Here is a 22,309-nt window from a genome sequence, read left to right as displayed (position 1 = left end):
AATTAATTATCCTCCAAGAAACTCCAATTTGTGAATTTGAGGCCCATCAAACCTATGTTTTTTTTTAAACTAATCGTTTTAAAACTCAAACTTCAATTTACTTTGTTTGGTGATAATTACTACTCTATAAATACCTCCTTCCTGGACTTAAAATGGAATAATTCTGGTCATTAAATGGAAGAAACACTAGGATCCCAACTAGGATGTATTCGAGTCTGTTTTTCTTTTTCATCTTCTGACCTAGATTACAGCAATTGTGTATGACCTTTAGTACTTTTAGGTCATCACTTCTTAAGAATACTGTACTACAAAAACAAGACTCTTATTATTAACAAGAGCAATAAACAACTGTTTTTTTTTTTCATTATTTAGAGTTTTGAATGGGAATTTCTGATTCTCGACAAATAAACATGAGTGCCAAACATTTTGTAGACACAGCAATCCACGATAAGTGTGTGGTAGTGTTCTCGAAATCATGGTGTCCATACTGTAAAATGGCAAAGACTGCCTTAGATGATGTTGGGGCCAAATACGAGGTTGTTGAACTGGACAAACGAGGCGATGGTGACGCCATACAGGACTACCTCAAAAGCATAACTGGCGCTAAAACGGTAAAATACTCGCATAACTCTTAGTATCTGGTTATACTGCTCATTGCAGGATCTCAGGGGAACGGAAGCAGGCCCCCAAGTCAACTTGGCCCCATGACAACTCGGCCCCAAGTCAACTGGAGCCAAGTTGGCAGAGTTGACTCGAATTCATCTCAAGTTAGTAGAAACCACTTCTCAGCTGCTGGTTCAATGAGCTCTTTCAATACTTCTTAATGGGAGTCATTAATATGTATCAGTTTTTTTTTCCCTTCATTTTTGTATCTTTTATTTATATAGTGCCTTTACCTTTATAAGAAGCCCTATTTTTCCTTGGACATTAGATGCAGAATCAATAATGCGCAACCTTCTACACTCTATGAGAAGTATTCTTTATGGCCTATGCTTGTAATCAACACTCAATTTAATTTTAAAATCAATCACATTGGCTTCCATCAGGTAAAGAGAGGCAAATGTCGATAGTGTTTTGCCGAAGGACACAATGTGACCGTCACGAACCCATGACATCTTGGTTCAAAGCCCAATGCCATAACGATATGTCACATGCTTCCACAAAACATGGCTGTGGAGCAATGTGGTCAGAGGCTCGAATGTGACCTTAACTCTTGTTAGTATCCTTGACACTCTCTCCACACAAGATCCTATCTGGGTACCTCGTAGCTGGTTTGAAGACCAATTGATGCAATTCAATGTTATGGAAAACTTGTCATGCAGCTGAGTGTGTGCTCGATAGCACATTTCAATGACCTGGGTGATAATGTGAAATTCATTGAGGGTTGGCTTAGCACTATACAAATAACATATAAATAAGCACACACAGTATTATTATTATTTGTATTAGTTATTTTCTCTTTACTTTCAAGGTGCCAAGAGTTTTTATCAAGGGCAAGTGTATTGGAGGTGGCTCAGAGACCAGAGATTTGAAAGAGTCTGGAGAACTTGAGAACATGCTGCGAGAGTGCAATGCTCTTAAATAGATACACAAGTGCCTGAAAACAACATGTTGTATAGTGTTCACTATAAGTGAAATACAGTAATCCATATCAAACTAAAGACAGTCATGTAAAGTCTAGTAGCAAAACGTTTATATCTAGGTAATTACTATACTTAATAGTGGTGGTATAGTATACAAATATTTACTGGGTTGACAGGCATAGCCTCTAGATCACCAAGGGCTATATTTTGAACTATGACCCAATTAAAACCCAGTAAATGTTTGTTTTATATACCACTACGCAGATTGTAGGTATTACAGGGCATGGCTGGAACTATTGCTCGGCTTTTAACCAATCGAATGCCTGACTTTTTGTAGTTGGTATATAATAATTACTATACCTACCAATGATTCATTTTCAAAGTGTAAGCTACAGAAATGAATGAATATATATTTGTATTGATGAATTGAATAATATGTTTAAGTAATGAATCTGGTTGCTTGTGTACTTGTAGTATTATTGTTAGAAACTTGATAAAATTCTGTAAAAAAGCATTTTTTATTTTAAAAGTTGCCATGCCTTTTTTTATTAAAAAATATCCACATGGATATAAGGCCACTCCTAAAACAAATTATGTGTGCAAATTATATGTGCCTTAAATAACCATTGATTCAATGACCTGAAAGAATTGTGAACTACACTCAAATATATATCCTTTAACATTTTAATTACTTTTTATATCTTTAGTTATTTGCTCTCCGTTGACAATTTGGTTGAGAATATATTTTCTTTCTGAATTACCAAGACCATACATAAATCATAAGATTCTTATAATTATTTACCCATAAATTGGCTTGTTATTTTCATAGTAAAATATGGTAAGCTCTCCACACTGTCAAATGTTATGTGACAAATAAATGTGATATGCCCATATTTGGATGGAATATGACATCATCATGCCCATATATGGGCACATCATACACAATTTGTCACATGGAATTTTCATAGTGTGGACAGAGCTTTATTACAGATTTTACCACAGACAAATGTTTTGTTTGTTTTGCTATAATAGTGTAAAAATATTAACATTTGGTTTGATCAAGATAATTTTCATGGTCGTCAGAGGCACAACAAATATTTTTTTCCAAGCCTGCCATATTGTATACAGTACTTCTCTTAAGCCTGGCACCCACTGTCATGCGATGGTCGTACAACACGACAAATCAATCTTCGCTGTCTTTGAGGGCTTAACAATGTGGTGTTGTCTGCTGATTGTCAATGGCAAGACAGATGGATTATCATTATAAACAGTCCATTGTGCATACCTTTTGTGTTTTTGTGTTCCTCAGACATTCAATTGCTTTTGCCAGCTTTGGCTGATTGACCGTTGGAACATTGTATTGTCATTAAAATTTCATTTTTTTCATATTTATTTTCTGATGGTGGTAATAATACTGTAATAATTTCATTCATTCGTAGTGCTTTTCTTATATACTTTTATATAGTTTGTTTTTTTGAATGGCGTATTTATCTTTATTTTCGACAAAATGCTTTATTATCTATACTTCCATGTTTAGTCTGATCCCAGCACCAAATACCATGTTAATTTTTATCACAGGTTATATCATTATTCTATCTTGTGTCAAATAGGCTCATCTGTCATTTAATTAATGATAGCTTTTGTATAAAACTGCTTACAATTTTTCTTTGCAGCAAAATGATGTAAATTACAGTACTGTAATTTCTGTTTTATAAGGTTTTATGCAATATTAACTTGTCTTGGTATTCTGAAGCAACTCCCATTATGAGGATCTGTGGGGGTTTTTTTTGCACAAAAAGATTGACTGTAAATATAAGGTGTAGTTTGATGCAATAAATAAAACCAGATGATTTGGTAAGCAAATTTGCCTAGCTCATTTTTTATAGATGTGTTTAATTCTCAACAAATAACATTCATGGTCTGTGGATATGACATTGCCGTGTTTGAGTCTTGGTGGTTGAGGCTGAATTATTTTTGCCATTCTTGGTTAGATTCATCGTTCTGCTACATTCCAAATATGTTATTTTTTATCTATCCCGAGTGCCACTAACAGGAACACAGTAGCTAGTTAACAGATACAAAAAATAATGTTGCTAGTCTTCGCATGAGAGTGCTGATATACAGTACTATTACCCTAAATCCACCATATTAAAAATGTAGTTACTAATTTAACCAAACTCACTTTATTTATTTAAAACAATTTTGTCTATACTTCATCTGAAAGAAGTCCTAAAAATGTTCATAAGATACTGTACTGAAAATTTGATTTTGGAATATCAAAGAAAAGCAAAAAGAAAGTTCAAAAACAACTTACACTAAAAAAAATTTAAAAAAATGGGTATAATAGCATAGCACAAAACAAAACCAAGCAAGTTATTGTAATATTTTACCCTTATTGGCATATCTCACAAATTGTTAGTATCAGTAAGTTAGTCAATGAAATGAAACAAATTACCGGAACATCAATTTATTTATTTTTTTTTTGTGTATATAGAATGGTTTTAACTACAATTGTAATTATGATAAGGACAAAAAACCCCAGTAATGATGATTCAATTCAAATTAACATTTATTTTCCTTCATTGAAATGTTTTATAATATATACAACATGAAGAAAGAAGAAAATGATGATGCAGAAATTAGCCTATAGGTACTTTATTGATGTAACAAGAAATGACAAAAAATGAAGACCTATTCAAAGGAAAGTAAATGAAAAGTTACGTACTGTACATATATTTTAACTCAAACAGTGCTCAAATAATAAGATCAGAGGCAGATTATTTTTCAATTAACGCGGTGCATACAACAAGCTTATTGCTATATAATATACAGTACAATAATATCCTGTATCATTTTATCTGGTGCGGGCATGGAGATATAATAAGAATAATAGCTCTATGGGTGCGGGTGACAATGATAATCTGTTCATAGTTGTGACAGATAAGAATCTTCCAAGAGGGCGCACTCTATGTTGTCGTGGCTAGTGCCAGCATACTAGTACGTGCCCTTGATTGTCACCACGAAAGTACAGCTGATGTTGATGTTTACTTATTTATCATGGCGTTAATAATTTCCTGAATTTTGGCTTATGGCGGACTTAGAAGCATACTTGTAGCAGTTTTATTGTTTGCCGAAGATAAATAAAAGAGAATGTGGGTCAGACTTGAAGAGGTCCTTATTGCGAATGCTCTATGGTAATATGCCTTTTTAACGTTTTGCTACGCCCAGGCCAGGGCCTATCAAGCATGGAGCTAGCCTTCCCAGGCGCGCATGCTACGCTACTTAAAATAGGTTGGCGCTGCAAAAACAGATCGATACATCCCATGCAGTAATTGACCTGGACCAAATTAATTGCACAGGACAGGCCTAGGTTAAATTAATTGGCGCTATGCAATTTTATTCTAGTGATTACCTGTTTTGTATTTGAGGAATGAATCATAACTTTTCTAGTCTGTGCTGTGTCTGTTGAAAATACTTTTTACCTATTCAGGGGACACCCCTATTAAGGGGACACTTTTCTGTAAAATGAGGGGCAATACATCTTTTACACTACAGCCAACCCCTATTAAGGGGACACTCTATTAAGGGGATGGGGACACTTTCTGAGTGTGCAAAATGGTCAAATAAATACATTATAACCCCTATTAAGGGGACATTTTTTTTATTGTTTCAAAACAGCTACAGTAGTATCAAAATAAGAAAAAAATCTTTCAAATTTAAATTTGAAAACTTTTGAGCAATAAACATCAAACCATAATTTTTCCCTCATAATCTTTAACGTTACTTCGTACAGTATAAATACAATATTTTAACCATGGGGATTTCTTGTTTTGTGTATTTTCACATACTGGTACTGTAGGGGACAATTTTTTGGTCCCAAAGGTGCCCCCTTAATAGGGGTTCTACTGTATTATAAAACTTTGAAAAACTATGAAGTCAAAATTTTGATATAGCCTAGAATGTTCCTTTATGATCATTATGTGCTCTCGAGCCATATTGGCCTAGATAGGAGTACTTCCACAGTTTCACAGTGTGCTATTTTGCAACCTTCAATTCATTTTTGAACGTTACAGCACTTAGGTCACATGAAAAATCCTATTGACAATTCATTTAATTGTCCCACCTGAACCATGAGTAATCTTTGATTTGACTAATAATAATGTCAGTATTATGGCTCATTGTTTGCGGTATGGTCTATACTATATGAGCACATTAATAAAGGGTAGGTTGCATTGAACTTTAGCAGACCTACGAGTATGAGAAGGATCAACATCTTGTTGACAAATCATATGTATTTTATAATTTTTCTTCATATTTCATATTGATTTCAATGTCATGCAATGATTCCATATTGTTGAGTGTTACAGGTCAAGTTAAAGAAAAATTAGTTTCTTTCAACTTTTTTTGAAAAAATGGCCAGAGGGCGTTTCTGGGCTGTCATCTTTTCTAGATCAAGATTTTATGATATTTAAATCTAATCTAATCAGGTCAAAGTACTTTTTGAGGTAGCCTATTATGAAAATGACCCCATTGTAATGTTGCTACTTTTAGCTACCAAAAAGAATTGCAATATTTTAGAAAATAGTCGTAGGCCTATTTTTTTTAATATCAAAAGAAAGCTAAAACAAAGTGAGCAGAACAAAAACTGCTTCATTTTTTTACCTGCTGTAAAAACAGTGTCTGACAAGTTGCTTCAATTCAGGATATTTTTGGGATAACAATTAGTATAGGCCTCATTTTTATGAAATTTCAATATGTGTAAAAAAAATTACCTGGAAAGAATACCTCTTACATTATTTCCTTGTTCATAATCAGTTGATTGTATCATGGAGGAAGAAAATAGATATTTTCTTCCTCCATGATTGTATGGATTTTCAAAAGGCCTAGGCTAGAGTTGGATACCATGCATAGGAAATTATGCTATTGTAAACACATTCTGTTTTGTTCCTGTTATGTAATCGCCAACTTCCTGTCTTATAATCTGGATCTTACATCACTTGATTTTCCTGACAGGTTAATAAGTTGTCCTGCCTGGGATCTGACAATTTCCGAAAGAGACCAGAGAGGTCTAGATAAAGCCTGCCTTTGACTACAGTATAACAAACAGTATAACAATGTGGAAACATTGGACATCTGCAGAATATTTGAGACATTTTAGCACTGAAAAATTATTTTATTAGTTTTTACCTTTTCTGGTACTGCCACTGCTCACTTTGAAATAGAGAATCTCACTTTTTTGCTATTTTTGCTATTAATGGTTATGTTTTTATTCAGAAATCACTTAAAATGAATACTTCACAGTGAGAACAGATAATTTTAGCTTCTTTACAGTATTAATAATATTGCAGAAAACATTAAAATCCAAGTACTGTACCATTTCATGACAAAAATTTTGAATGCCAATGAGCTGATTATTAACTGCATAGTATAGAATTTGCTCCCTCAAGGAGCTAAGTGTGTATTCCATAGATGTACCTAATAATGGTGCAGTTTTATGACTCAATTGGCATGATGTGTGAAGACTGATTATTATTATTTTCCTTAAGTGCAATAATGTCGGATAACCAAGAAGAACAATATTTAATAACATAAAATAGGCATGCAGTGTGAGTAAGAGGTTTTAAATTTGATTATTATCATATTACGGTATTACTTTTAATATTTTACCTGTATTGATTTTTATAGGATTGAATAAAAGTACTGTACAGAGTCTATCAATTAGCTTCCATACATTGTCAGGAATCTCCACTTCATCAGATGAATTATGGACGTAGGATTTGGCCAGGGGACGTGCATGACAATAAACACCCACCTCATGAGTTATTTATAATGATTTTAATTATAATAATACTTTTTATTTAATAATTGTTTCATCTACATTGTTTTAGGATAACAGAACGAGCAAATCCATTCTTCGTCATGCAAAGGCGTAAGGGTCATGGAGGTGGTGGATTTACGTCTTTGTTTATTGGTACATTGGACACGGTTCTTGACACAAAGCCAGCACCGTACCGAATACTTCATCAAACACCAAATTCAGAAGTTAGCTACAGTAAGTACAGTAATTATAATGGTTAATTTTTATTAACTCTGCCAGCCAAGAAGGTTGTATCCATGTCTGTCTCTGTAAGCAGGGTTATGAAGCAGCGGTTGGCCGAGAGGTACTGTATTGTTCCTTCTTCCTGTGGAGAAGACTCTGGTTCAAAACTGGCCAATGTCAGGTTTTAAATGGAGTCTGATTGCTCCAGTGGCATATGTAGGTGGGTGCGCAGGGGCGCAACCCCCTCAAAAAATCACCATGCGCCCCCAGTTGCGCCCTCCCCCAAATCATGGTCAAGTAATTAAAAATTACCTACAATCACCTTATTTTGGGAGTTGTTTCCCTTCAAATGATCATCGATCCCCCTTCCCACTTCACCTTCGCACCCCCACTTCAAGACTTCTAGATACGCTACTGGATTGCTCTTCTTGAATATCCCTCACATTGAGAGTGAGACAGGATAAGGAAAATATTTGTATTCGTATGTATCTAAGGACCCAGCCCAATTTTGCAATTATCAATTTGAATGACGACAAATAAAGAATTATTACATGAAAAAAAAAACTAATGAATCATTATAAAATGTAGTGTAGTGGTTTTATATCAGGCATTTTGGAATTGCTAATTGCCATAATTCAGTGCTCAAGAAAACTGAGTAGCCGGGAGTGATAAAGGCATTTTATAAGTAAAAACTGTATAATTTCATGCACTTAATGCTTTTTACAGTTTAGTGTTGGCCTAGTTATGATATGGAATGTTATTGAAAGTAGAATATTTAGGAATGCTATGAAACGTATTGATTCTACTTTTGCTACAATAACTTTAATATTGCATTTAAGAAATGTGTGCAGAAATTACTTTTCATTTATAGATTGAGATTTGTGACAAATACACATTTTGAAATACCACCATGAAATATTTATTGATTACTGCATTTTTGCACCATTTACCTGACAAAACTGAGGTAGTACACAGTTTATACTGTTGGAATTTCAGACTGGGAGAATTACATACTAGGGATTACAGTACATACCAAAGTTAAACTTTGGGAGAAATACAAAAAATAATTTAAAAAAATATTTAAAATATTGGCTCTAGTATTTAATATGTTTTTAATATTCAATTTAGGAAACATTGAGCTCAAGAATGACAATAATAAACATAGTATTATTTTATTAATTATTAAGTATAATATTGTAAACATTTTTGTAAATTATCCATACTCCTTGGAAAATATTTTTAATAAAATTTAATTTTGTATAAATGTTTTACTTCTTTAGCTGTGGCTGCTGCAATGAACAAGCGAGACATTCAAGAACAGTGGGAGTGGTTGGAACAAAACATCATGGTCACTTTAGGTATAGCAATCCATTATTTCTACTCAATGATTTTATAGACATTGTAAAGATGTGTATACACTTTCAAGTCTTGTGGTACAAATTTCTAGGCTTGGCCATGATGGTCACTTCATCTTAACGCCCCCTTACCAGCCCCCTCATTTCAAGACTTCTAGGTACGCCACTGGGTGTTAAGTGGTGACAATTGTGATGGTGAATATGAATACAGCGTGATTATAATTATGGTAATGATTATTATTCAACTTGCATAATGGAAAATGCTCTAATATGATACTATACCATTTACCGGTACATAAACCAAAAGTCAAGGAATGCTTAATGAGTGTCTAGGCTCACCAAAAGCCTACTTCATAGGTTAAGCAGTAAGTGTAGGCTGTTGATTATAAAATTATGATGGATTTGTCTAACCAATAGCTACAGGGTATTTACTGTATTAACCAATAGTGATAAGTGTGTTTTACCAAAAAGTATTGGGCTTGGCCTGGTGGCATAGGCTGTTGATGATGTTTAATTAATATCCAATGAATATATAATTATAATATAAAGCATGCTGTGTCCTTGCCGAGGAAATTTCAACTTAATTTGTATTGTAGTGTTAGATACAAGCAATATACATCTACGGCAAAATCTTTAATAAATTTTGACTTACAAGTGTCATGTTTGAGTTTGAGTGTTAAAATTTTCTAATATATCTTGGTATCTTTTTTTAACAAAATAGAATTAGTAACTGAATTGGGACATTAATTTACAAACATGATAATATAATTACAAATTACTTAAAAAAAAACAACTACCATGACAATATAATAAAAAAAAAGATTAAAATGTCTTACCAAATATAAATATTAAAATTGTTACTATAATTTTTTTAAAAATTAACTTAAGGCCTATACAAATTTTTCACAAATTGAAATCACATTATGAATTAATCAAATAGCATGAAGAAGTTTCTCCATACCAAATTTAGCAGATAAAGAAAGATGGTAATCTTAAAGAAAGTTTATATGTTTGCACTGAAGTTAGGCACAATAATAAAAAAGAAATGTACAATTTTTATATGCTGCCTGCATTTTCCTTATATTCTATTGTTTCCCTTGATGTTGTTTTGCATTTTCCCGATCATCTGTCACATTGCCTCTTCAGGTGCGTTTGATGCAGATGATGATGTCACTAATTACGTGAAATGCAAGATTGAAAGCCTAGTCGCCAACCTTGAAACTCTTGAGGTTGACGAAAGCCATAGAGAAGGTAAAAAATATTTCAACTGACGTCCATTCTATTACAATTAGTACATATCGTAACATTTGACATTTCATCTGTTTCATTCTCTTACAAATAATAGGCCTACATATAACATTTGACATTTCATATCCAGTGATTTAAAAATAGAATTTTGTGTTTGTCTTGACACAGTAATTAATTTTATCTAATATAATAGTCTTTGATTAGGTTTATGAGGAATATACCATAAATCTTGTAATACTTTCTAAATAATTAATTTTGCTTTAACAATATTTTAATTGACAGTATTTAAAATAAGTATTGATTATGATGGTGATGAAGATGAATGCTGATGTAATGCATAGATCATTGTAGCATGGAGATGCTTAATAGCAAAGTATGCATAATGCTAAATCCAGTTAGCATGCTAATAACCAGCCCTGTACTAAATGTCAGTGTAGCGTTACTAAAAATTGAATTATTTCAAAAATGTCATTTCATTGTGCAGAAAGTAGGACATTATAGATCTATATTAAAAATAAATATATATATAAAATATATAATATATATAAATTATAACATTAAAAAATAGAAAATACGGTTGAGATTAGTTTTAATGAAAAGGCAATCATAAACTTCTAAGTAGAAAAAATCCAAAGTATTGGTTGATCTCAGCTACTAAAGTATGTGTGACACATTCCATTAATCACTATATAACTCTATGATTGTTGTTACCTTTCGATTTAAAATTAAAATAAAATATTTTCCTAGCTTATTAACAGACACATTAATAATATCATTTGTATATTCTTTGTATAGACCATTCAATTAGCTCAATTCAAATTAGTGGTGGCACCAGTGGGGTGGGGGCCAGGGGCATTTGCCCTCACGTCGGACAGGCCTGGATCCCCTGTCGTCAGGCGCCACAAAGAGGTTTTCAGATCAAAATTATGAAAAATAATAACTTGCCTATCCAAATAACGTTATTTTGATTGCCAATCCCTAATATTGTGGTCTAAAATCACAATTTAGACCATACTAAGCCATAAAAACTTTCTCCATGAACTTTACAGGGATTTTGTATTCGGGACCCTGACCGAGGGTTTAGTCGGCCCCTTGGTTCGGATCCCTCCATCGAACATGTCGGGCAAGGTTCTGAAGGAAGGGTTTATATATTAACAATATCAGCAAATACTAAATTATTACATTTTTCCACAGCAATTAAATCTTTCTAATTTTGTCTGCAATCGTAAAAAATGTTATCCAATGTACTTCACAAATTTTAATGTTCCTCCTGTCTCTTATCTGAGCTTATCTTAATTTATTTATAAACATCCAAGCTTAAATATAAAAGAAATATATAATATAAGCAATATCTATACTATAGGCAGTATGCTTAGTCATCCATTATTATTATAATTCATAGAATTTATATTATACACAAGTTTTGTAAAACAATCAGTCTTTGCAATTTTATTTTTTTACTCATCAGTCCAACTAAAATACACCCCTTTTCTATAAATGGAATAGCCATATTTCTACCTGCATTCGATCAATAATTTTCAGCTGGCTGCATAGGTTGTTTTTGTTAGCACCTAAACGTTATGTAGTGAGCACCTAGTATCACTACAATAGGTTTATAGTATCTTCATTCTCTATTGTAATACCATAACACAATGGGATTATTGCATTTAAATGATATTAGTATTTAGTAATAAAAATTTGCTGGAATTTTGCTGAAATTAGTGCAAATTTGTGAGACTTTGGATTATTATTTATTGATTCCTTGATTGTTGTGGATATAAGAATGCCGTTGTTTAAGAAAGAGACACCACGTAAGTTTACTTTGATTTATGTTTTTGTATTAAGTGTGGGTGAAATCTATCATTATGGCCGATGTTTATGTTTAATCTGGACTGTACTGTATTTATTTTGCCGAATTTTATTTCTGTCGGTTGTAGATAGCTTTGCTATAAGCCACCGAAAGCCATAATGAAGTTCCTGTTATAATTAAGTGCATTTTTGGATCAATTCAATAGGATTATTTAAATATTGACTATCACTTTTTTAACTAAAAATATTTTATTTTATAAGTTTTTTTTATATACAAATACAAGTTTTTTTAATACGTACCTAATTATGGGCTACTATTGCATCCATAACACCCCCTCCCACCCTACGAACTTCATGACAATTATAATATTATAATGGGTGTAGGTATTATATCTCACTGCTTATGATACTTGTCTACCTATCCAAGTTAAGGAGAAAACTTAGATCTGATTTATCAATAAAATTGTTCTCTATGTGCAATTAATTATTTGATGTTATCTGATATTTATATATTTCTGGTTTAGTTTTCGTTTTTCTTAATACATTCATTTGTACTGTAGCCACTTAGTCAGCCATTATCATAAACAACCATTTTTTTGTTCATCCATTAATTTTGTCAATAATTTACTTATTGTTCTTTCATTTTATTATGTTTAACTGATATTCGCATACAGATGTCTTCTACTCAGAATGTAAACACTTCCATGTTACAGTATTTATTCAATTTAATTTTTTATCTTTTATTCACACAATTCTCTGTGAAAGGGAGACAAAAATAACTGATGCTAATCAAAGTGAGGCTTCTAATTTTGCATATAAATGAACCCTTGATGATATGTTAGCAAAGCAAATTAATCAATAATTAATCAAGAAAGGGAAGAAGAAAATATTTGGGTTAGCACTGCACACAAATACCTTGTTAATAATTAATATTAAGTTTGGTAGAATGTTATTCTTATGGAGATTACACTTTGCATAGTGTAACTGTTTATATGTAATTTGTTTAGCCTACTCTCCTTTTAAAGCATCTAGTCATTGTAAGATTCTAAATTTCTTGATGTAGTGACTGTTGTTATACCATGATAAAATACTTCTATTCTTTAAGTAATGGGCGATTCCATATTAGAAAGTCAAAAAGTGGCCAAACCGAATAGTAATTTAAAAAAAAATCTGCTTTTGGGTGAATTGCACAACCAAATAACACTAGTATTTAAAACAATCAAGTTTTTCATGAAAATTATTGGAAATGTTATTTTTTAAAGGCAATTTATACAAAAATGGTGATTTTCTTGGTTTTTTACTATTTTCAAAATATTATTCATTTTTCTATTTATTTACTAATTGATTGATTATACACAGTTGTTAATGTTACCAGTCAATATGATGGGATATTATATAACAGTGGTGGTGCTACAGGTGGGGGGGGGGAGATTTTAACATGATATAAAAAAAAGTCTGGTGACCATCTAATTTATTTGGCTACCCAATTTTAGATAGCAACCCATAGTTTAAGAACCACTGATCTACAGTGAGGGCTAAAATGCAAGTTACGATAACGCACCGTTTTTCAGATGAGACGTTAAAAGCCGTTGGTCCTGTGTGCATTATGCCCCATGTGCACGTTAAAGAATGTAGTGCACTCTTCAGAAAAAAGTAGGGGATTGTTTCCCGGTGTACTGCCCAATCACCGCCAGAAAGACCCCAAAGGAAATAAGTCTTCTTCAGACTTTCATGGGTTATCTAAGTGGTGTTTATACCAAAATAAATCCCGTACTCCTAAACCATGTAGTACTTGATTGAATTATGTAGCTATAAGAAGATAGCTTCATAATTAATTACTGTATATACAATAAACATCTTTTTTTTTGTATTCCTGGAAATAAGTAATCTCGTAAGGTATCTTAGATGTGTATAGATATATTGTATTACTATTAGTAGTTGCATTTATCATAGCTAAGTTCTATATATTTAATGTTATTAGACATTATGCAATGTTATTAATTATGTTGACATCCTAGTTTCTAATATACTGTATTTATTCAAATAAACGTCCCCTCCAGAGCCTCAATTGGAATAAACACATTTCTCTAATAAACTCCCCGGGGCATTTATTTTTCTCTTGAATAAATGCCCCGGGAATTTTATTTTTTCTCGAATAAACCCCCTCCATCCCTCCCAAATACAGTATCTATAAACAAAACTAATGGAAGCAACACCATTCTCAACACATTCTGTTAATGTTCCACCCCAGTAGAATTACATTTTTTCTAACCTGGTTTGGATCAATACCAGTACATTAACTCATTTTGACAGTAATTAGGCATTGTAGTTCCACATTTGCAGTGAAATTAAGGGGCCTTTATTTTAGTATATACTTATCCAATTCACACTCAAAATAATAAATGCCTCCCTCGAATAAACACCCCTCAGAATACCTTTCTCGACAATAAACGCCCTGGGGCGTTTATTTGAATAAATAATGATATTTTCAAATATCACATATTTTATTACAGTGTAATCAAATATTAAAAGATTAGAATAAAGTTGTGAAAAAACAATCAATGAGTTTATACTCATTAACACATGGACGTAGGCTGGAGGGGAGGGTTGTGGGAGTTGAAATGGCAGAGTATCCCTTTTTTCGCACCCCCTGGCCAAAACCAGCCAATGCCTGTAATTACATACCAAAGTAATGATATTTCTGTAATTAATCCAAATAATAATATGATGTTTATTCTATCTATAGTATAATGTAATGTTAATGAGATTCACAGTAACATGCACCTTGAGCATGTATTAATGGTGACTCAGCCATTTAGTGAGGAAACCCTATTGAGCTAATACATCCTTTTTATTATCTTGCAGATGAGGACAGTAAATCCTTTAAATCAGCATGTGAAAAATGGAGGCGGTTGTTCACTGTGTCAGAAGATGAAAAATTAGTTAATTGTATGTTATCGTTAGCATTTAATTTTTTATTCTATAAATCACGAATGTAATTGATATAATGACATACTTGAAATTACTTAGAAATTTAACAGTGGACATAATGATAGATAACTTACGTCACTTTTAACTTTCAAAACCAGTACATGGCCTGTATTTACCTTAACCTTTTCTTATTTAACTTTCTACACATACATTAGCTTTAGTACTATACCATAAGTGTGCATTTTCTATTAAAAATGATTACAGCAATCTAATTAAAGTATACTTTATATGATAGAACGGCTCTTATCAGAACCATGTATGATACTGCAACCATACCAATATCAATTTTTTTAGTAATATAATACATCATTGCTATTATTGTTATTGTTTATTTGCAGATTACTCATGTAGTTATTGGAAAGGCAAGATGCCGCATCGAGGCTGGCTTTACCTCAGCGTAAATCACATGTGTTTTTACTCATTCCTCATGGGTACAGAGAGCCGACTCCAGATCAGGTGGACAGATGTGACCGTGGGTACTTTTAAACATACGTTTACATTTTCTTACCTGTACCTTTAATGGTGGAAACCAGGGGTGGCAAAGGGGGTGCTTATGAACATATACCGATCCTGCAAGGAATACAAGTCCAGGTCTTGATCCAATTAAAGACCACGTTTGGGACCAGGGTTACCATGGTCTTAAGCAGCTTTGGTCTTCTTCTTCCGTTAAAGTGCAAACTTCATTAATTGAAGACTGGAGCACTTGGTGGAAATTGATGCAAGCAGGCAGAATTTTAATTTAGTATTCCCCTCTTCTAAAATCTAATTAGAATCATTTATAAAGACATTTGTGACCATAGAAAAGTGGTCTTTAATGGGAGGTGGTCTTAAATTGGAGAGTTATTTAATTAAAGGGAGACCTGTGTATTGTCAGGCATTCTTTTATTAGTCATTTTTTATAAGAGTGGTACTATATATTATATTACTTGTATGTTAACAGCTGTAGCAATGAGTTCTAGGAGTAACCCAGGGGAGTGTTACCTCTCCCCCCCCACCTTTGTCCTGCTTCACACTACATAAATCAGGGATAAGATTTAAAAACCGTAGCACCGGAAAGCTTTACTGTAATTTCTACCAGTACATTGTGAGTACCTCACCTGTAACATACATTTGCCCTTGCCTTTATTTTACTGTAGAAACTGTATGATGTATGATGCAGCAGTAAAAGCTCTGTCCAGATTTCTTTGACAAGTTGTTGTATGCCCATATATAGTCATGATGTGCCTATATATGGTCATGATGTCATCATGACCATATTTAGGCATGTCACATGTTTTTGTCTAACAAAATTTGACAGTCTTGGCAGGGCTTAGTGCTTGGACTTTGAATCATGAGGTTTTGAGTTTGAGACTGTCTTTCTATAAACTTGCATTAACTGATAATAATGCTTTACTACATTTACATTCACAGCGCTTAGAGCGTAGCAACTCGGTTTTGTTTTCGGACAGCATCAAAGTTTCAACCCGTAGCACAAATTATATCTTCTCCATGTTCATCAGTCCACAAGAAGCTCATAGGCTAATGGAGCAGCTAGCAAACTTAGCGATGACACAACTACTCTCTGAGGAAGGGTTTGAGGAAGACCACAGTCTGCCAAATAGGGTCCAGTAAGTTTATACAGTTCATTGTAGGATGGTAATTGGGGGGGGGGGGGGGGCTGGGAAGCAAGGTGAGGGAAGGGAATATCATTAACTACTGTACCTCTGCCAATTTGATTATAAATTCACTGCTGTCTGTCTCTCTGTTAGCAGGGAAACCTAATAGAGTTTAGTGGAATGCTACAGACTCATCTAAGAAAGGGTATTCAATTTTTTAGGTGTGAAAAGGTCAAAGGACAAGGTCAAGGCCACATAAATTCAAAAATAAGTTATATATTTGGATGGATGAGTTGAAGAATGAATGAAAGAATGAATAAATTAATGAATTATAGACTGATTAAAAAAATGAATGGGTAAAACAAATAGATGGTTGGATAAAAATGTGGATAATTAAATCAATGGAAGAATGACTGGAAAGACTAATGAATAAATTGATGAATGAAGCTGAAAGTACCACTAGGTAAAGATCCACTTACCTATATTTCCCTGCACTTGTGTTTGTAACTGAAATAAATGTTACCTTCACATTAAAAATGATTCCAGAAGCAATGTTTACAGAATATGAGTATTGCGACCTTGAATTATGACAAACTGATGTCATAATTGATTCTACGTTTCGTTCTTTATTATAACAATTTCAAGAATGAATATATAGAAAGTGAACAATATCATTAGTATTCCATTAAAGTTGGTAGATTGTCCTCGTATTCACATCATAGTCTCTAGAGTGATAATAAATATGTATTCGCTGGCAATTAAGAAAACCACCGAAGGTTGCAATGATAGATTCTATAAGGATTGATGAGCACTACTGTCTGCAGTACTTCCATTAGCCTACATACAGTATATATATATTATATATATATATATATACAGTATATATTATATAATTGGAATGAATGTGCAAATATTACATAATATAAATGGGGGAAACGCAGTTAGAAAGATTGTATTGAAACACAATAAGAGTATATAACTATTACATTAATAATATTGATGGTATTTAACCCACGAAAAAATTGTCATAACAATTACTATTATAGTGTATAACAACTCTTAATAAAATGTATTTACTTCTGTTGCATCAAGTAACATGTCAAGTAGCACTTAGGTATAAAATTGAAAAACAAATGTAGAATGCTATTGCCTGAGGAACTTACAATTAATCTTGTGCTGAGCTAGCCTAGACATAAGAAAAAAATCAGATATGGAAACTTAATAAACTGTCCGAGACAAGAGAAGAAGAAACGATAAACATTAAAATCTATTTTTTTAGGAATTCCGGATGTATCTCATACATTTTGTTAATTACATTATTTAGTTTTTACATTATTGGAATTACAGTAGGTTTGTTATTTTTGGGTTTTTTTTTTAGGTATTTTCAAAATGCTAAATTTCAGCTAGTCTTTTTATGGTTTTTAGAAAGAAAAAGTCAGCTTCCAGCCTCAAGCGGGATCTAGATGCAAGAGCCAGGAGTGAAGCCTATAGGTTTGTTAACTTATCTTAATTTTTGAAAAATATTTAATGAATAATTAAATAGTTAGATAAATAAAAAAATAATTAAATTTCTGATTTTTAAATGAACAGATGAAAATAATAACTATGATATAGACCACAGAAATTGCAGGTTTCTTAAAAGAAAATATAATTATTCTGGTTCACCACTTACACATTTTCCATAATTAGATAAATATAACCCTTTATTACCATTTATGACCCTAAATTTTGCAATTAAAAAGAATGAAAATTTTTGACTAACCAGTTTCATAATGAATGATATGATTTTTCTGTTTTTTCCAGACAAGTATTTCGCCTGCCGGTATTTTTGACTAAACAGTTTCATAATGAATGATATGATTTTTCTGTTTCTTCCAGACAAGTATTTTGCCTGCCGGTATTTTTGACTAAACAGTTTCATAATGAATGATATGATTTTTCTGTTTCTTCCAGACAAGTATTTCGCCTGCCGGTTTCAGAAAAGTTGGATGGTGACACGGAGTGTGTGCTATGGACACCTTACAATAAGACCCACGTCGGTGGGAAATTATACATATCAAAAAACTACATGTGCTTCTCAAGTCGGGTAAGTTTAACATAAGATTGTGTTTGGTGATGGGTGGTAGTGGTAGTGTTAGTGTTGTGGTAGTGGAATGGTGGCGGTGGTGGTGGTGGTGAGGGGGATAGTATTGTGGATGATAGTGGTCTTGGTAGTGGTATTGGTGGTGGTGATGGGTGGTAGTGTTGTGGTAGTGGAATGGTGGTGGTGGTGGTGAGGGGGATGGTATTGTGGATGATGGTGGTCTTGGTAGTGGTATAGGTGGTGGTGATGTGTGGTAGTGGTAGTGTTGTGGTAGTGGAATGGTGGTGGTGGTGAGGGGGATGTATTGTGATGATGGTGGTCTTGGTATTGGTGGTGGTGATGATAATGATGATGGTGTTGATGGTTATGATTGTAATAATAACGGTAATAATGATAATGATATAATACATTGTTACCCAACATCTTTTGAAGAAAACTTTTGCACAAAAGTTTTTGCTGTTCATTATTGTAATAATAAAATCTTTATTTACCCACGGAAGCTTTTATCACCCAAGGGTGTTTTTCAACAAGGCAGTGTTGCCATTATAACAATATTAAAATGAGAAAAGGAAAAGAATACTGGTAATAGTAATAAACACACAAACTTACAAAAATAATGGTTCAATGAACATGCATCAGTAACACTTGTTAATAAACATTTAGTTTACAAAAGCTTTTTGAAGGTTCTGACATTTGGTGCAGTTCTTACATCCTCTGTAAAATTGTTCCATAACTTAGCACCATGGTGACTGAAACTTTTCTTCTTATAGGTAGTGTTGGGTTTCATTACTTACATATTGTATTGCTTTATATAATTAAAACAAAGTCACTTACATAAACTGTCTTTCTTTTCATATCAAAGGTAAAAGATCTTGCCAGAGTTGTTATACCAATGAGAGAAATATCTGTTGTCGAGAAAGTTGAGAATTCATCGCTAATCCACAATGGAATTCATATAACCACTAAGGGGAAGGTAACTTCATCTCACTTGATTATTTATTTAGGAAAAGAAATTGAAGAATCTGAGAAGTAATGAAAGTTTAAACACATGATACCTTAGATCCATTTGCTAAAGCATGCATGGTGTTGCAATCAATGTGGGAGGTGTTTTCCGGGAGATCTTGCTTGCTTACGTGAAAGTGGGAGGTCGCCCCGATTTCCGGAGGACTCCCTCTGTGAGTTGAGGGAGACTTGGGGCCCCTGCTTTATGCAGATGGATAAATGAGTACATGATGAAATGCAGAAGATTTGTAATGAATTTAGAGTAGTATAGAATTGATTTTCTACAACTGAGAATGCTTTCCAGAGAGTGAAAAAGGTTACACATTTGTGTTTTCGATTGATTATTTATCCATGATGGTATATACGTAAAAGAGAATATGATGTAATGTGCTATACGTTATATTACATTTAAGATAATATGTATTTTAATATCATCAGCACAAACAGTAGTAACATAAATTGGTTTCCTTGATGCAACATTAAAATAGTGTAATGACCTTTTAGCATCCATTTGTGTACATCTTGTAAGTACAAATATTTTTTTCAATTATAAAAGTAATGGGATAAGAAGAAATCAGATTCAATCCATGAACTTATGTTTCTTTCAGATGACGATTCTATTAGCTTCTCTGAAAGATCGTGATTTTCTTGTCCAGCTCATCTCAGATTTTCTTTCTAAGTGTAGTGAGAATACAAGGTAAGAAATTGTTACCTTTGAGTTTTGTTTTTTTTTTCTCTTTTGTAGGGATTTCACCCACATTTTATTTCCAATAAAAGATATATTTCGATGTTAAAACATATAAAGTTTATATAAGAAAATATATAACATATATACTTTTGAGATTTTTTTTACGTGTTTGGATGCAGTTCCACAATTTTCATTGTTTGATTATTTGCTCCCATTGGCAATATATAATGTATGCAGACATTCTTCTTAAGAACAAGGATGAAAATCATGCACACCGATGGGAATTCCTAAGCCAGATTAATTAAATAGTGTTGTGATCTCATGGGCATTGTATCATGACAAGCTGCAACGGTTATAATTTATAATTATTAGGTACACTCTGTTTAAGAACGATGTTATGAATCTTTTAAAGGGGATGTGCTTAATTTTGTGTTTCTTGTTTCCTCATCTATTTCTTTTCTCTTCTCATATTCCTTTCTGCTTGTCTCTTCCTCTTTTCCTTCTCATCTCATTCTTTTTTCTTTCTTTATTTTCTAAACCTTCACTGTCTCCTCTTTATTTACTGATTTTTTTAAAACCATATTTATAGAGTGAGACCCTTTCAGCATATCCTAGAAGGGACCCTCTAAAATAAATGAAATAATTTGATGCTTTTATCAGCGCAGTCTCTTTATGTGGCTCAGGGAGTGGTGTTGTTCTTAGTCGTGAGAAAAAAATTCTTCTGTCCCAGTATTTGAACCCAGGACCCTAGAATTAGTAGAAGGCAAGAATCTTAACTACTAAGTTATTCAACTCTGCTCCACTCATTTTTCTCTTCTTCCTGATGTCCTTTTCTATTCTTTTATCTTTTTTCCTTCCTCCCTTCTCTCCATAAAGTTCAGTTTGGTGTACAATTTATTGGAAGGGATAAGCTGATTATAGGACTGGTGAATGTTACAACAGAAAGTAGCATTTGTGATTTCCTTTTTAGAAAATTGTCAGCATTTGAGATATGAAATATTTCACATTTGCTGCTTTTTGCAGAATTTAATGTTCCAGAGACTATATTATCTGTGTAATTGAGTTAATAAGTATTTGGAATTACCTTCTTGAAAGTGTTGTGTTGGCCCTCTCCTTAAACAATCTGAGGAAGATAAGGATTGAAGTACGATTTTAAAGGCCCTAGAGACCTAAGCATTTCCCACAATAATCAAGTGTTAAGTATATGGCTTTGAGGTGACCTTGAGAAATGCTCTCACCATTCATTAGCTTTCCCATGGGTAAAAAGTTAACTTAAATTAATATTGTACAATATAAATAATATAATAATGTCATGTTAAAAGGCTTAGGTCTCCTAGTTTGTGCACTTTGAATTAGGCCAACATTATGAGCACCATTGGACATTATATTTTGCTGTGGTTATTAGTGCTACAAACCTTTAAATTAATTGATTCTACATTTCTAAGTTCTTACACATGGGAGGGTTGTGCGTACTATCTACAAAGCATACTGTAGAATTAATTCAGCTTCAAATTTTCTTCTTTTCTAACTGTATTAAAAAAAATATTCACATAAAATCTACATAATTATCCAGGAAATTGAATTGGCATGGAATAAGCCAAACACATATAATATTAACGTAATCTCCAACACAGAGGTTTAATTATGTAGATATACTTCATTATTTGATTAATGAACGATCATCCAATGCAGAGGTGTATACATTTATGTACAGTATTTTGTAGTGTGTTACAAAGTCATGTAGAACCGGTTTGGTTTCAATCCCTTGCTGTGAATTTCAGCAAAGTAATTTATCTGTGTTGCTTCTCTCCACCCTGGAGTATAAATGGGTTGCTTGCTCCTGCATTGTTTACCAGTAGCAACACTTAAAAAAAAAGCATGTGGACCCAATGACTAGTTAAAAGACTGTCTCTTA

The 22,309-nt window shown here is 32.9% G+C and overlaps 2 protein-coding genes across 5 annotated transcripts in view; both read left to right on the top strand.

The window, feature by feature from the left end:
• The first annotated feature begins 372 nt into the window (after window positions 1-372).
• LOC117117747 (glutaredoxin-like) lies at window positions 373-3,446 on the top strand. Its single transcript, XM_033262159.1, has 2 exons — window positions 373-611; window positions 1,472-3,446. The coding sequence occupies exons 1-2, from the start codon at window positions 381-383 to the stop codon at window positions 1,583-1,585; spliced, it is 345 nt and encodes a 114-aa protein (XP_033118050.1). The 5' UTR covers window positions 373-380; the 3' UTR covers window positions 1,586-3,446.
• A 1,121-nt stretch (window positions 3,447-4,567) lies between these two features.
• Window positions 4,568-22,309, top strand: part of LOC117117738 (TBC1 domain family member 9-like) — a 23,816-nt gene continuing 6,074 nt past the window's right edge. For 3 of the 4 annotated variants that reach the window (XM_033262140.1, XM_033262138.1, XM_033262139.1), the window contains exons 1-11: window positions 4,568-4,777; window positions 7,472-7,635; window positions 8,904-8,981; window positions 10,125-10,229; window positions 14,901-14,984; window positions 15,365-15,498; window positions 16,437-16,633; window positions 18,047-18,112; window positions 18,575-18,707; window positions 19,567-19,677; window positions 20,315-20,403. In XM_033262140.1, coding sequence (XP_033118031.1) covers window positions 4,734-4,777; window positions 7,472-7,635; window positions 8,904-8,981; window positions 10,125-10,229; window positions 14,901-14,984; window positions 15,365-15,498; window positions 16,437-16,633; window positions 18,047-18,112; window positions 18,575-18,707; window positions 19,567-19,677; window positions 20,315-20,403 — 1,205 coding nt within the window. In that variant the 5' untranslated portion in view covers window positions 4,568-4,733. Of the gene's footprint in view, window positions 4,778-7,471; window positions 7,636-8,903; window positions 8,982-10,124; window positions 10,230-11,784; window positions 12,038-14,900; window positions 14,985-15,364; window positions 15,499-16,436; window positions 16,634-18,046; window positions 18,113-18,574; window positions 18,708-19,566; window positions 19,678-20,314; window positions 20,404-22,309 lie in introns of those variants that run through there. The other variant, XM_033262142.1, reaches the window with a different exon arrangement.

The sequence above is a fragment of the Anneissia japonica genome, unplaced genomic scaffold (genome assembly GCF_011630105.1).
Source record: "Anneissia japonica isolate Jap-2015-1 unplaced genomic scaffold, ASM1163010v1 scaffold234_len1672027_cov178, whole genome shotgun sequence".
NCBI classification, from domain to species: Eukaryota; Metazoa; Echinodermata; class Crinoidea; order Comatulida; family Comatulidae; genus Anneissia; species Anneissia japonica.
The sequence above is the reverse complement of the archived record's forward strand: the minus strand, read 5'-3'. Positions and strand labels throughout refer to the sequence as shown.

What these genes read in the sequence shown, in the direction of transcription:
- LOC117117747 (XM_033262159.1), top strand. Translation starts at nt 381, where the DNA reads ATGGGAATTTCTGATTCTCGACAAATAAACATGAGTGCCAAACATTTT. An exon ending in GCATAACTGGCGCTAAAACG is followed by an intron (nt 612 to 1,471) that starts GTAAAATACTCG and finishes TTTACTTTCAAG; the next exon opens with GTGCCAAGAGTTTTTATCAA.